The 15,049-nt window shown below is 40.1% G+C and overlaps 1 protein-coding gene across 2 annotated transcripts in view; it reads left to right on the forward strand.

Annotated features, from left to right (window-relative positions):
• ets1 (ETS proto-oncogene 1, transcription factor) overlaps positions 1-13,685 on the forward strand; it is a 52,130-nt gene extending 38,445 nt beyond the window's left edge. For both annotated transcript variants that reach the window (XM_089013961.1, XM_089013962.1), the window contains 7 exons: positions 4,306-4,425; positions 4,517-4,717; positions 4,985-5,062; positions 5,916-6,161; positions 7,329-7,589; positions 10,419-10,537; positions 10,849-13,685. In XM_089013961.1, coding sequence (XP_088870087.1) covers positions 4,306-4,425; positions 4,517-4,717; positions 4,985-5,062; positions 5,916-6,161; positions 7,329-7,589; positions 10,419-10,537; positions 10,849-11,064 — 1,241 coding nt within the window. In that variant the 3' untranslated portion in view covers positions 11,065-13,685. The remainder of the gene's footprint in view (positions 1-4,305; positions 4,426-4,516; positions 4,718-4,984; positions 5,063-5,915; positions 6,162-7,328; positions 7,590-10,418; positions 10,538-10,848) is intronic.
• Positions 13,686-15,049: the final 1,364 nt, after the last annotated feature.

Below are 15,049 nucleotides of genomic sequence, written 5' to 3' on the forward strand. Positions count from 1 at the left end.
TAGAACCACAACTGCCTAATGTGGAAAGTGATGACTTGTGGATGCTTGAACTCACTTGACCATTGTGTTCCTAATGGAACTTGGAGGCCCTGAAATTCTATCAGGGCATCATTTACAAGATAGCACCTAGGATAAAGCTAGCATAGCCACTGCCACTAATGGATGCACACTGCGCATTAGCGCTCTGCCGCAGATAAGTTTCATAAGGATCGTTCTCGGCGATGCTTTTGCCATTAGTCCTTAAAGGACAACCGACATCACTTTTTTGTTTTTTAATTGACATCAGAAAAACGTTTTATAGCATCTAAAATACCCAAAACACGCAGTATGATATTTTAGTCAAATGCAAAACACCAATAAAAATGACTTAAAGTGTCCAAAATCTGCAAAAAACTGAGCTGTGAATTGGGCATTTTCAGAAAATACCGCCCCCAGTTCGTGACATCACGGCAAGACGTCTAGCATTGCTAGTGAATCAAAACAATGGCTTCAGATTCGGAGAATATGCTTTCTTGTTACACATCCAGTTATGAATATGATTCAAATAGTTCTGAAGAGGAAAGCATACATGTGTGCAATCGATTAAAGAATGTATTTGTGCCATTTTGAGGCAACATTGGGGGTAAATCTCTCAACCAAAAAAAGAGGCACAAAATGGCGACCTCCTGGGGCCACCTCCGTTTCCACAGGCTGATAAATTCCTTATATGGCGCTTGGACGCCCTCTTCTGGCCTTCTGGCGGCTTTTGGCTGCAACACGAAGTCCCCAGACCAAACAAGTACATGCATGCAAAATGTTGTTTATACTTTCAAGATGATGAGTTACGAACTTACGTATGAATGACAGTGGTTATCCATCACTAACTCCGGTTAGCTCCTCGTTCCAGCAGCTGAATGTTTGTCAGATAGGTTTGCTCCACTATTATGACGATTGCTCTCTTTCACCACTGGAAGCAACTTTCTACCCATTGTCAGGCTGAGGGGATGACAGCAGTTATCCAAGCAGGGATTCGCGCACTCTGGGGAGCTCCTCTGGCGCTATACTGCTCTGGCTCGGTTGGAAATGCTGGATGGTTTGTCCGCTGGGAATTTGCGTAAACTTACACCTTCTTTATGCAAGTTACCGCAATTGGCTGCCACACGATTCACTATCACGTTATTTATGTAGTTTTCCTTCTAATTTCGCGATCAACACAGTTTTCAGACGAAACAAAATATCTAAAATGCATTGTGTGTCGCTTTCTCGGTCAGGGGCGTTCCCTCCGTGACGTCACTCTGGGATCGTCATCAACCCGAAAACAAGACTTCATGAATATTCAGCGCGAGTCTTAAAGCGTAAAATATAGATATATGCGGTGGAATCTTTGTAAAATGCCATCAGTAGACGTCATTTGAAGTGATTTTACAAATTATGGACGCAACTTGTCTAGAGTGTCGGTTGTCCTTTAAGTAATGTCTGCGCATGGTGTGCTATCTTTTGTGCAATGCACGGAAGAATGAAAAAGAAAAAAAAATCAAGATAGTTGGAGAAAATCATTTTATTTTTTTCCTAAACTGCAGAGGCGATCATTGTCATTTTTTTGCAATCAGTCGATTGATTACCTCAGTCACAATATCGCACGAGAATGATAGGTTGCTATCAAATTGTATGCATTGAATACAGTGTTGCTCAATTTTGCCATAACAAATGTATAAAGCTTAAACTCCAAATATCTTTGGAAGTAAAGTAGAAATACTTTTAAAAAATCTGTTCCCTACACATATAGTATCTTTGATGTTAATTTTACGTTGCTTCATGCATGTCCTCACCAAATCGTTAAAGTGCCCGACAACCAATTTAAAGATTGCTGGTTTTGCGTATTTTTTAAAAAGACATGAATCCCCAGTTCCTGTTCGTTGTCATTATTTAGTGGGGTTCAGGGGCTAATGAGGGATGATCTTCAGTATTCCAAATGCAAACAAAATAATTTCCTAACACTGCACCTGTGCGTTTATGCTTACTCGCGTTTCTCGCATCAAAGAGTTGGTAATTGCGGCTCTTACTGCCATATGTCTTTGATGGAGGATTTGGTGTTAGTGGGCACAGGTCTTCATGTGCAAGTTACACGTTGTCAAGGCGGATAAAAGCATTGAGGGGGGGTAGGCTCAAACAGTTAGAAACTGCAGGCAAACCTGACTCGATCCACTTTAAATAAAAAGCCGCGGATCGGCGTAGCCTTTACATCAAAGCGTAGACTGTCTGAGCCCCAATCCCATCTCAAATTGCCACAAATGTGACATTTAGCCAGGTTTTTGAGAGAGATGAGAAAAGCACATTTTTGTATTTTGAATCTGGAGCTCAATAGTGCAGCGACAAAATATGGGATCGGAAATGTGTGTTGTCAGCTTATATGACCCCGTAGCACCCATGTATTTACTCTATTTGCTGCAAATTATATATTATACTGACTTTCAAAATTATGATCACCAACTTTGCCATTCCACAGTTAGATACTTTTTTGAGATGCGACTAAATGGCATACATTTTGGGGGGGGTCACTTATTTTGAGGATAGCAACTTTAAAAAGAAACAAAAAGGGCAGACCTCATTTTACACAGACAGAGATTGGTTAAATGGCGGAAAGGAGGGATGTGAATTCCAGACTGGGTCAAGACGTCAGTGAGTGGTCCTGGCAGGCATGAAGCAAACACCACTTTAATACGCACTGCTGGAAGATAAAACTACCAGCCCAGTGGAGATTTCTGGACATGTTGGGTTGATGCTGGTGTAACACAATTTTTTTTTTATCTTATTTCTATTTTTTCAAATCAGCAGTTTGCCTCTTTGCCTGGCTTTCGATGAACTTCACCTCAAAAAGAAACTAGGAATTTTCTAACAAAAAATACAACTTTTCCTGGATATAACTATATACCTGGCTTTTCAAGTTCAAGTTTATTTGTTTGAAATAAGCAAATAATCTGTTTGATGACAAACTTGCACCTTTTAATTTTGTGATGTATTTAATAGCTTTTTGTATCCATTTTTAATGGGTGTACTTTTTTTTCATTGGATTTGTTTTTTGCAGTCCAAAATTGAGAGTATGACTATTCCCAATTTTTTTCTGGGTTTGTTTATACTTGTTTGGGTGCTGATAGCGCGCTGGCCAAGGGCTCTGGCAATGGTTTTTCCCTTCCACTAGGAGGCAACATTTCCCTTTTTTCCATGTAATCACTTTGTTCCAGCTTCAGCTGTTGTTAAAGTGCTATATAAACCAATATGTATGTATTGCATTGCATTTTGGACAGCCACCCTCATTTCAAGCTCATATAACTCCAGATTAATATAATTTAGGAATTAACTCTTTTTTTTCGGTTGAAAGAAAAGAGTCTATGGTTTATTATGCTGCATTGACTGTTTATATAGTCCTTAAACTCAATATTCTGTAGGTCCTGGAATTCAAGTAACAATGTTCAAGTAACAAAACCCCTGGCACTAGAGTGGACACATTTTTGCACGTCTGGCAATGAATTAGTTAATATTGGTGACCGTTGTTCCTTTGTCATATCCCTGGTTGGCCTGTGTGTCGCACACTTTTTAAGTCCGGTCAATCTAATTAGATGAGCGCGAGTCATCATGCACTGTTTAAAGGCATCAAAGAGGGTTCTGTTCCCAACTGGGTGCCCACTGGCTATGAACGGAGAACAGTGACCATAGTGTCTGATTGAGAGCCTCAAGATAGGTCACCCCACCCACCCCCAACTTGGCTCGTCGTCCCCGACAGTCTGGATGACATCATTCCCTCATCCTTTGACCCCTGACCCTTCCCAGGGTTTGACCCGATGCTTGGTGTGGCGACAGAAAGTCCACTGTGTCGGGGCAACGTTGCAGGAGGGCTAAAATGGGGTCAGCGTATCGCTGATGGGCACCAGGCGTCAGTATCTGCCCACCCACCCAACATTTAAAGGAATGCGTGGTCGCGGTTGGTCTTTGGTCCAAGGGCAAATAAATATCTTGTGTTTATTTGGAAGCAGAAGCCTTTGATATCGGAGACATTCACACATTTGCGCGTGCCTCATGAAACAATGCTTCATCAAATTCTTCTGAATGATTCGGAACATGAATGTGAAAGACTTGTTCGTACATCGGCGATCAAGGAGATGTATCAAGACACCCTGGTGTGACGTTCAACATATTGCAGGATCTTGTAATCACCCTTATTTACGGTCATATGTATGTTTGCAATGATTGTACAGTTTTTGACTTTATCAAAATATTTTTGCAGTGTATTGTGAAATTCCTTCCTGTTTGTAATTTGTGATTTGGCAGATCCGGAGTGTGGAGATGTTCCGCTGCTAACTCCCGGAAGTAAAGAGATGATGTCGCAAGCTCTAAAGGCTACCTTCAGTGGCTTCACCAAAGAACAGCAGCGACTTGGTATTCCCAAAGGTAGTTGTATTGTACACCAACGATTTGTGAAATCCCGGGAAGTTTGTTTGCCGATATTCACACCAATCCCTGCTTTTCTGATCCTCTGTAGACCCAAGACAATGGACAGAAAACCACGTAGCGGCGTGGCTAACGTGGACTGTGAACGAGTTCAGTCTGAAGAATGTAGACTTTGACAGATTCTGCATGAATGGCGGCAGCCTGTGTGCCATGGGCAAGGATCGCTTCCTTGATTTAGCGCCTGATTTTGTTGGCGACATCCTTTGGGAGCATTTAGAAATGCTTCAAAAAGGTAAGATCGCTATTTTCTCACACATGGGGGTTTTAAGGTTGATGAAGCTAAAACGTCATATAGGTCAGAAGCCCACGCAAGGGATGCGATCTTTTGCTTGTGTTCATTTAGTCGATATTTGCAATCGTAACAGGAGCCAAACAGGAAGGCACACGTTGGCCGAGGTCATTCATATTTAATAACACTGCATGCAGTTACGTGATACGTAAAATCAATGTCGAGGTCACTGACGCTCAGCAACTGATTCTTGATCTATTTTTCATGAAGAAGACACAAAGCATTACACCAACAACGGACTGACCTCCAACTTCCAGGAATCCCGATATACCTCAGACTACTTTGTCAGTAAGTACTTGGCAGTCTGTGTCAGTCATGTTGATTTTGCCCATGATGCAAGCAATACAGTGTCAGTTTTGCAACTGTGATGTGCTCATACATTTGTAATTTCATCTAAAACATTTGTCCTTTCCAAGCACAGTTTATTGTTGTGTTTTTTCATGTATCACAGAAACACAGAGTGAGTGAGAGAGTGTGACAGAGTGGCAGACAGGCAGACAGACAGAGAGAGAAAGAGAGACAGAAACAGAGAGAGGCAGACAGACAGACAGTGAGAGAGACAGATAATTTTTATACTTAAATTTACCTCATTTAAAAATTACATATTCCACACATTGCTTCAAAACAAAATTGACTTGACATTTAAAAAGACAGAGAGAGCAATTTTGATATTTAAATTTACATAATTTGAAAATACAAATTTAAAACTAAATGTACTTGATATTTTAAGAGTGAGAGAGACCGAGAGCAATTTTTGTACTTAAATTGACATCATTTGAAAATTATAAGTGTTCCACAAACAGTTTCTAAATTTACTTTATATTTAGAGAGAGAGCAATTGTTATATTTACATTTACATAATTTGCAAATTTATTCCACATACTGTTTTACCCTACTCCCATTTTGAATGGTAACCAGTCAAAGTGGATGTAAAACGCTGCCTTAACATTCGTGTTGATTGTTTTTTGGTGAATTTCTGATCATTGTAGGCTCGTTGGGGCTCCCACAGTGTTATCTGCCAATGGTTGGGAGTCATCACATGAAGGATGATCACTCTGCTTGCTTAAAAGATTGATCTCACTCATCCGTTTTGCCCTTCCCTTTCCTGTTCTGCTTCTTCTCTGCTTGCTACGATCTTCAGGCTACGGCATTGAGCACGCCCAATGCGTTCCCCCCTCTGAATACTCGGAGCCCAGTTTCATCACGGAGTCCTACCAGACACTTCACCCCATCAGCTCCGAGGAATTACTGACCCTTAAGTATGAGAGCGAATACCCCACTGGCATCCTACGGGACACGCCCCTCAACCCCCTGCAGGGTGACTACTTCTCTGTCAAACAGGAGGTGGTGTCCCCTGACAACATGTGTGTGGGACGTCTGAGCAGAGGTGAGCGGGGGTGGGGGTCAAGCGTCAAAACACATAGAACAGATGTGATTTAAGAGTCATCCGCATGGCTTTATAGTACACAGATTCTCATTTTGGTGTTTTCTGAATTGTGGTGTTTGCTTGGCAAGTCAGTGGTGCTTTGCTGTTTTGGGTATATCTGAGTATGCTGATGCTACCAAAAGAGCTAATCGGATCCTCTGGTTGGTGTGATGTCGTCCCGTATGATTGATAATGCTCGCATTATTTGCTCCATTTCAACCAAAATCTAATCCGGGTGAATCCCGCGCACCATGTGTTACTTTTAAACCGCGCATTGTACTCTGGTGGGAAAGTATTTTTGTGGCTCGGTTGATATCCACATGTGGCTCCAATTTCGCCAGTCAAACATTTGGGCATCAATCAAGGTGCTGCATTATCTGTCATTTGTTAATGACTTACCCAATGAAAGGCGGCCCTTATCGTTCGCTGAACCTAAAAATAGCAAGACAATTTGCGAGACTGTCTACTGCCGGTATTTGGAATCTAATCCAAAGGGCGGTTATGCAAGCGCAATGAGGTGTGTAAAAGGCAGCAGTTGAACAAAACAAAGGACTACTGTACGGGAAGCGACGACTGTGTTGCTGTGTGAAAATGTTTCATTGTATTAGGCCTAAAATGTGGGCATTAGCTACCACTTTGTATAGTATATCTGTCTGTCTGTCTCTAGTCATTTATTTATTTGTTTATGTATCCATTTATTTATTTCGTCATTTATGTATTTAGGTGTTTATTTATACATGTATTTACTAATGTATCTTTATTTATCTAGTCATTTATTAATGTATCTTTATTTAGCTAGTCATTTATTCATATATTTATTTATTTCTTTATTTATTTATTCGTTTGCTCCTGTATTTGTTTATGTAGTTATTTATTTATTTATTTATCCAGTTATTCATTTGCTTTTGTGTTTATTTCTTGATATATTTATTTCTTTACATATTATTTTATGTATGAAAAGTGCTATTCAAAGTTAGATTGATTGATGCAACGGTGAGGCATAGTGACATTAGTGACAATGGATATCACAGAAATGAACCATTTGGAATACAACGTATTCAAAGGAATACATCGTGATTGACGAGAGCGGAATGCGATCTTCTTTTAACCGTTCCCGTTTCTGTGCAGGGAAGCTCGGCGGCCAAGACTCCTTTGAGAGCACTGAGAGCTTTGAAAGCTGCGACCGTTTGACGCAGTCCTGGAGCAGCCAGTCGTCGTTCAGCAGTCTACAGAGGGTACCTTCGTATGACAGCTTCGACTCGGAGGATTACCCCGCAGCGTTGCACGCCCATAAGCCCAAGGGCACCTTTAAAGACTATGTGAGGGAACGTTCAGACCTTAGCAAAGACAAACCCGTCATTCCGGCGGCGGCACTTGCAGGCTACACAGGTGAGCGGTTGACCATTAAATAGTTTGAAAAGTTCCACGTTACTCGTGGAAGTCATTGTGATGGCTTCAAAAAATGTAACATTTCATTTGCACAAGATCCAGTTTAGTCTCCTCAAAGGAAACTTTTTCCAAGCTTGCACAGTGTCAGAAGCTGTTTACCTCCCCCTTTTCACACAAGAAATAAAAGTACCGTATTTCCCGCACTATAAAGCGCACCGGATTATAAGGCGCACTTTCAATGAATGACATACAGTAAAGTCTCGTTATATCGATATTCAAGGGAGTACGAAAAAATATCGATATAACCGGGACTATCGATATATCCGACCCTGTTTGCATGTAATTTTCTCCGTGCGTGCATAGAAATAGTATCGATATAACCGGGACTATCGATATATCCGATATCGATATAACGAGACTTTACTGTATTTTAAAACGAGATTTTTCCATCATTTTCCTTTTTTTTGACGGCAAACACACAAATAGAATAGTATGTGTGCTATTTTCTGCATTTTTATGAGCAATAAAATATTCCTGGCTTTTATCACAATACAATAATAAATAGAATTTTCTGAGATGACAATTGTTCTTTATTTAATACTTTTCAGAAATAAACAATTTGTTTGAGACGCTACCATATTTTCTGGTGTACAAGGCGCACCGGCGTATAAGGTGCACCCCCAATGAATGGAGTATTTTAATACCTTTTCCATATCTAAGGTGCACCAGAGTATAAGGCACACCTTCAATGAATGAAAAAGGTTTTCCAAATATAATATATAAATATACAAACGTTTTCCAAATATAAGGCACACCACAATATGAGGCGCTACAGGAGAGGCGGGGGTTACACACCACTTTTTCTACAAGGAGAAATGGAGTTGGTGTTGCTGACACTAGTTGTGAGACCTGTATTGGCTCAATACTACTTCACATATAAGACACACCAGACTATAAGAGACAGGGCCATTTTTTGAAGAAAATGAAAGCTTCTGGGAACACTTGTGCCGTCATTTTTTGTCTTTTTTTTCCTCACTGTCTATATTGCACCCTTCTAATCGCTCTATTTGCAATCTGCAGCCCACATCTCAACCTACATTTTCCAGGTTGTCTCAGCAATGCCGCTGAAACTGAAATTATGCTTGCCTTTCATACGCAACCACAGTCAAATTATCGCTTCATCTTTGGTGACATTTGCAGAAGCAGATCATGTAAATCTTATACTGCCTCCGATGCAAATGAAGTTCAAAATACATCAGTTTTGGCCAACACGCAGCCGCCTGCCCTACATCTTGTATAATTGTCTCCAAACCTAAAAAAAGATGCTAACAAAACATACAATTTGGATAGAGTTGCAATATTGTATTCAACATAAACAAAAGCAGCCTACAGTCATTTGTAAAACATGTTCAACTGATATTTAATTGAATATACAACAAAAATAATATTGGTAAGGTTCAAACTGATAAAACTTTATTTTGTGCCAATATCAAGAAAGTAAAGTTATAAAGTGTGCAGTCAAATTTTCCATTTTGGTTGAGTGACAGTCTGCTGATGTGAAGCCTCACTGTACGCATTTTTCAGCACAAGGCCATTGTATGATATTTTTGGAAACATTTTTCTTTTCATAAAAAAAGTCTGCGTTTTATGCACGAGCGTCTCCGTTGCTGCAGAAGGGCCTCGCTGTTACAGCGGCAGATGCTGGAATGTGAGTCGAAGCGGTGAAAGAGAAGCAGTGTTACCCGCCGTATGCGTCTTTACCGCACTTGGGCATGAGCTGCACGCTCACAAATGTCAAGTGTGAAACCCACATTGCTTTGTTTCCACGAATATGTCTTTTTTTTTTTTTGGGGGGGGGGGGGGGGGTCGGGCTGATGTGGCTGCATACGCAGGTGTATTTTCAACATGCACGCCTCGAGCAGCAGGTGGGTTAGGAAAGCCACAAAATCAAAGTGTACTGAAGTCTCGCACATGCAATAAAATAATTCTTTCTTTAAAACGGTCTTTTTCACTCACCCCCACCATGTTGTCATTGTAAGCCATCTACCTTCAACTGCAATTTGCTTTAATACATCATAATTTTGAGTCTCACATCCAATTTATATTTCGCGAGCGTCCCATTTCAGTTGGATTAGCCTTCAACACAAAGCTGTAGCATCCATTGATGAAAGAGCTATGCGCCGATGCCCCTGACTTCAGAGTTTTGACTCGAGTCATGGCTCGTTTTTAAACAAGCGATTTAATCTGTGTCGAAATCTGAAAAAGAACCGCTACTGGTCTTAAGATGAACAAGGGCGACACCAGATGAATGAAAATACAATGGGATGAGATTTTATGCAAGATGTCGGTTGCTTTTTGGGTATCGGGCTGCCTCAGAAGCTTGACTTTGAATACCCTTCTGACCCACAGGAATATTTTTAACGGCCATGCATAAGGGAAGCACAAAGGGCTACATTGTACATTGTACTCCACACTCTGCCAGGCGTTATATTGTTGATTTCTCTTCTTTCCCGGTGCATCATACTCAAAAAAATCAATGACTACATTGCTGTGCAGCAATGATATACTTGAAGTATTTTTTATTTTTATTTTTTTTTTTTTTTTGCAAGATGTAGCTCTGCTAACATGCTTTTCTTCAAGAATATGGGCTATGGCGCCTATCCAGATGTTTGTCGGATATAAGGGATTGTTTCCACATGTATGACACAGCCACTGCTTGGCTGAAATTCGGACCCGAATGCTCTAGATTTTGTCATAAAGCATTTCAAGGAGCACTTCCCCCTGCCTCCCTCAAAATTGACCATCTTGTATTTCTCGTTTGGATTGCAGGCACAGGTCCCATCCAGCTGTGGCAGTTTCTCCTGGAGCTGCTGACCGATAAGTCTTGCCAGTCCTTCATCAGCTGGACAGGCGACGGCTGGGAGTTCAAGCTTTCCGACCCAGATGAGGTGAGAGGTTGCGACCCCGCCGGTCACGGGCGCGCGCCTTGGGAGGTCCTAAGTCATTCGCCACATGGACAAATGCTGCTTTTATTTTGCAACGATTCTTGTTTGGCTCTTTGACGGGAATTATAAATTATGCCAGATTCCTACCTTCCATGCAAAACACGTCAACATTACATCATCATTCACCTTTCACTGTTACGGGCCTGCAATTCTTGCTCTGCCGATTTACTCGTCAAATTGTAATACTCGCCCGGCTCCAAAACATTTCATGATCATAACTGCAAATCCTAATCCACTATTCTCATCATCTTCAGGTGGCTCGCAGGTGGGGAAAGAGGAAAAACAAGCCCAAGATGAACTACGAGAAGCTGAGCCGCGGTCTGCGCTACTATTACGATAAGAACATCATCCACAAGACCTCGGGGAAGCGCTACGTCTACCGTTTTGTTTGTGACTTAAAAAGCTTACTGGGCTACACTCCCGAGGAACTGCACGCCATGTTGGACGTAAAGCCGGACACGGACGAGTGAACGTCAGCAGAAACGCAAGCAAGACAATGAAGCCACCTGGACTGGCACTCATGAAGTGATCTTAACAAACATTCATTTGGGGGAGGGGAGGGCAGTGAAGCAAAAACGTGTTTAATGACTCACTGGTTTTGTCGTCGTCGTGCTCTTTGGTGACGTTTTAAACAGGATACAAAGCCAAAAATTTCATTGGAGATGTGCTTATATATATCCTGCTAGTATTTTTTGTAGATGTAGGTTGGAGCACAGGACAAGAGGACCAAGACAGGCAACTGTTCATTTTTAAAAAAATATTTGTTATTCTTTTGGACCAAAAAAATGTAATTTAAGTATTATTTCACCAATGCAACCCCATCAGTCGTCATATAAAGTACATTGTAAAATGTATCAAGAATGAAGGTTAAAAATATATATATAGCTGTCGAAAACCTTTGAGAAATTTGCTGATGGGATTGCATGATGTGAAACTCACACCAAGAGTGTCTGAGACGACTGAAAGTAACCGTTGCTTTGGAAACTTTTTTTTTGTGTGTTCTTTCCTGTGTTGACTGAAATTGATTTTTTTTTTGTGCGAATACCAGCAGTATTAGCAAACGGTAGACAATCATTGCGGGGGAAATCTATGGTTGTTTTAAAGTATCTATAAAAAAAATGTCTGTTCACTGTCATTTTCAACAGTGTTTGGTTAGTTGTCAAAGGTAATGTGTAGTTGAGAGACGAATGCTCCTGAATGTTTGAAGGTGGATCTAGGATGAAGTGTTGACTTTGAAAAGAGTTGAAAAGGGAGAAAGTTGCAAGTAGTGGTTGGGGAGAAAGTGACGGAAATCATGCTCTCATGAGAATTTTATTGGATTAAAAATTTATCGCACTCCACAAACAAAATGTTTTTTTTTTTTTGGTGGGGGAATTATTTTCATAAATGTAAACCAGTTCAACATTTCCTGTTAAGTCTTTTTCATTCACATTTTTTTTCGGAAAGAAGAAAGTAGAAATGGACATTTCATTTGGACTTGAAGAAAGCCGAATTTTGAGTTAGTATTTTGTGTGTTTGGTTGGGTTATATGGATATATTTCCTGTGTGGAATTATTTGTGATAGTGATAACATATTTATAGTGTATTATAGTGTTTTATTTTTTTATATATAATCCACTGTGTCTCGGCCTGTTCTGGATCCCCTTGTTTGGTTCCTTGCTTTTGCATCACAATGAAATATTTTTTTTTGGAATCACGATGAAATTAGTCCACAACCAATTGCACACGAAGTTACTGGTATTTATTGTTACGCCCATTTCACATTTTTAGGGCACAATTTACATTGATCGGACTTTCAGTTGATTGGGGGCATCACATTTGATCGGAAATCCCACTAAATTCTCATGAGAGCATGCTCAAGAAATAGGTGGGAACTTTGAAAACGAGAACAGAGAGATGAGTTGGAGGGAGCGTCTGATTCCATCCATGTATGCTTGTGCTTTAGAATTCATTCACTGGTTCCAGATGAGTTTGGCAAATGGGCTGTACACTGGCTTTTATGGGAAATGCCAAAGTTGAGCATCATCTTATAAATACAATGTTATTGTTTACAGTAGCTGAATGTTACCCATGTTGATGAAAATAGCTTTGGATATGTCTATTTGTACAGATTGTGTTTCATCATCCGCCATAGAGGTCCGGATTTGGGAAATAAGCAAGCGACAAAGCCGGAATAACAACCAAAAGCTTTGTGAGGTCTCGGAACACCCGATTGTGTGTACGGACCCTGAAGTTAGATAGACTGGGATCGTAGTTCTCTCATAGTTTTGGAAATGGAACGCCATACACCCGGCGTGAGCACGAAGACTCGTATTATTTAGCTTCTCATGGTCTCCCAATGACTGTTTTCGTGTGACGTTTCTTCGCAAGATGTTTGTCCAGCCGCCTTAATCTGTTGCACGGACACCACCAATTTGACCTTCAAATGTTTGGTTAACAGTTACACTGTTATTCCTCCCCACCTACATTTGAAAAAAAGTACTTTTTATATTGGCTCCCATTTTAAAGAAGTGAAACTTGGCGCTGTCGAATTATTCTTGTTTTATGAGTTTGCCTTTTTTTTGTTTCAGGTGCTGGGGGTAAACCTGATATTTTCACAATTATTTCAAAGACATTTCTAATTTCACAGATCTACTGTATGTCTTAAAGTTAGCAGGCAAATATCCTTAGTTTTTGTGACATGCATATCGTCCATTAAAAAAAAAGATTCAGAAGGAAAACCATTTTTGTTTTCATGATTTTTTTTGTATATTTTATATTTTTGTTATGAGATCCTATTTTATTGTATTTAGTTCACAAACATTTGAATATTTTTTCAATAATTTATATTTTATATATGAAACAAAAAGGATTTGCAGACATATGGTGCTTACATGGGATATTAAACTGAGCACAGGATTGAACAATGCAGCGTTTTCTTTTTTTTTTTCTTTTTTTTGTGACATTTAAAATAGATCTGTCTGCTAAAGAAAAAGGCTGATGCTGGGCCATCAATGATTTCTGCTGGAAAGGTTTTATAAACTGTAGCCTCTATTTCTAAAATGTACTTAATGTACTTCAAAAATGTTATAAAATATATGTGAACAAATAATGTGTGCTTCTTTGTTTGCATGGGTGGATGACTGTAATGTGAACGATCGATAATAAGGTCATGATCCCGCATTTTTCGTTCTAAAGCACAATTTCCAAAACATGATTTCTGCCTCCAACTGACAGTAAACGATTCCTGTCCCATCAGTCAGGTACAGCATCCCATTTGTAAGAACATCACATCTAAATATTTGTCTCGAGGGTCTCTGCGCTGTATCTGTCTCCTGCACGCACTCTTAACATTGCTGTGCCAGATAAGAATAGTTATGTGTGAAATACGAGATGTTTTCCATGCAGGGTTCAGGATTTTTCATGGTAGTATTTATTTAGTTTTGACTTTTCATTTCATTGACTTTCATACATATTTGTTTTGAGGGCACGTTTGTGAAGGTTTTCAGGTGTTTTGTTTAAATAAGGGCAAATAGTGAATGGAAAAAAATACTCATAACTAATAATACTAAGTTTGTTTAATAGTGTTTTTTTTTTAATAAATATACCATATTTTCTGGTGTAAAAGGCATAGCCAAAAGCCTTTATTTTCTTTAAAAGATGACCCTGTGCCTTATACGCCGGTGTGAAGTAATATTGAGCCACAACAGGTCTCTCAACCACTCTCAGCAGCCACCGACTCCATTTCCCCCTGTAGAAGAAGTAGTGCGTAACCCCAGCCTCTACTTTCGCGCCTTATAATGTGGTGTGCCTTATGTATTTGAAATTTTTTAATATATTTATATTTTTGGAAAACCTTTTTCATTCGTTGAAGGTGCGCCTTATGCTGCGGTGCGCCTTATACACCGGAAAATAAGGTACTTAAAAAATAAGGACAAAAAGTTAATGTAGGAAAAAAATTAATAACTGAAAAATAGCAAACGTGTCTATAGGGTTGGTTATATCTTTTTTTTTAAACAAGTACAGTATACTTTTTGTTTAAAACTATGCATTATTTCATTTGTTTTTATTAATTGTGATATCCTGCTTTGGATCTGCATTATATGATTGGACATTTTGGCTGTGTGGCAAGTAAAAACCTTTTTCCATACCGCTTTATCTTTATTAGGGTCGTGGGGGGTGCTGGAGCCTATCCTAGACGTTTTCGGGTACTAGACGGGGGACACCCTGAACTGGTTGCCAGCCAATCGCAGGGCTCACAGAGACAAACAACCAGTCACTCTCACACTCACACCTTGGGACAATTTAGAGTGTTCAATCAGCCTGCTAAGCATGTTTTTGGAATGTGGGACGAAACCGGAGGACCGGAGAAAACCCACGTGGGCACAGTAAAAACATGCAAACTCCACACAGGGGGGCCGGGCCGGGTCTTGAACTCATACTGCACTGTAAACCGGCGTGCTAACCAGTCGACTG

The sequence above is a fragment of the Hippocampus bargibanti genome, linkage group LG14 (genome assembly GCF_051943395.1).
Source record: "Hippocampus bargibanti isolate YZ-2025 linkage group LG14, ASM5194339v1, whole genome shotgun sequence".
In the NCBI taxonomy this organism is placed as follows: Eukaryota; Metazoa; Chordata; class Actinopteri; order Syngnathiformes; family Syngnathidae; genus Hippocampus; species Hippocampus bargibanti.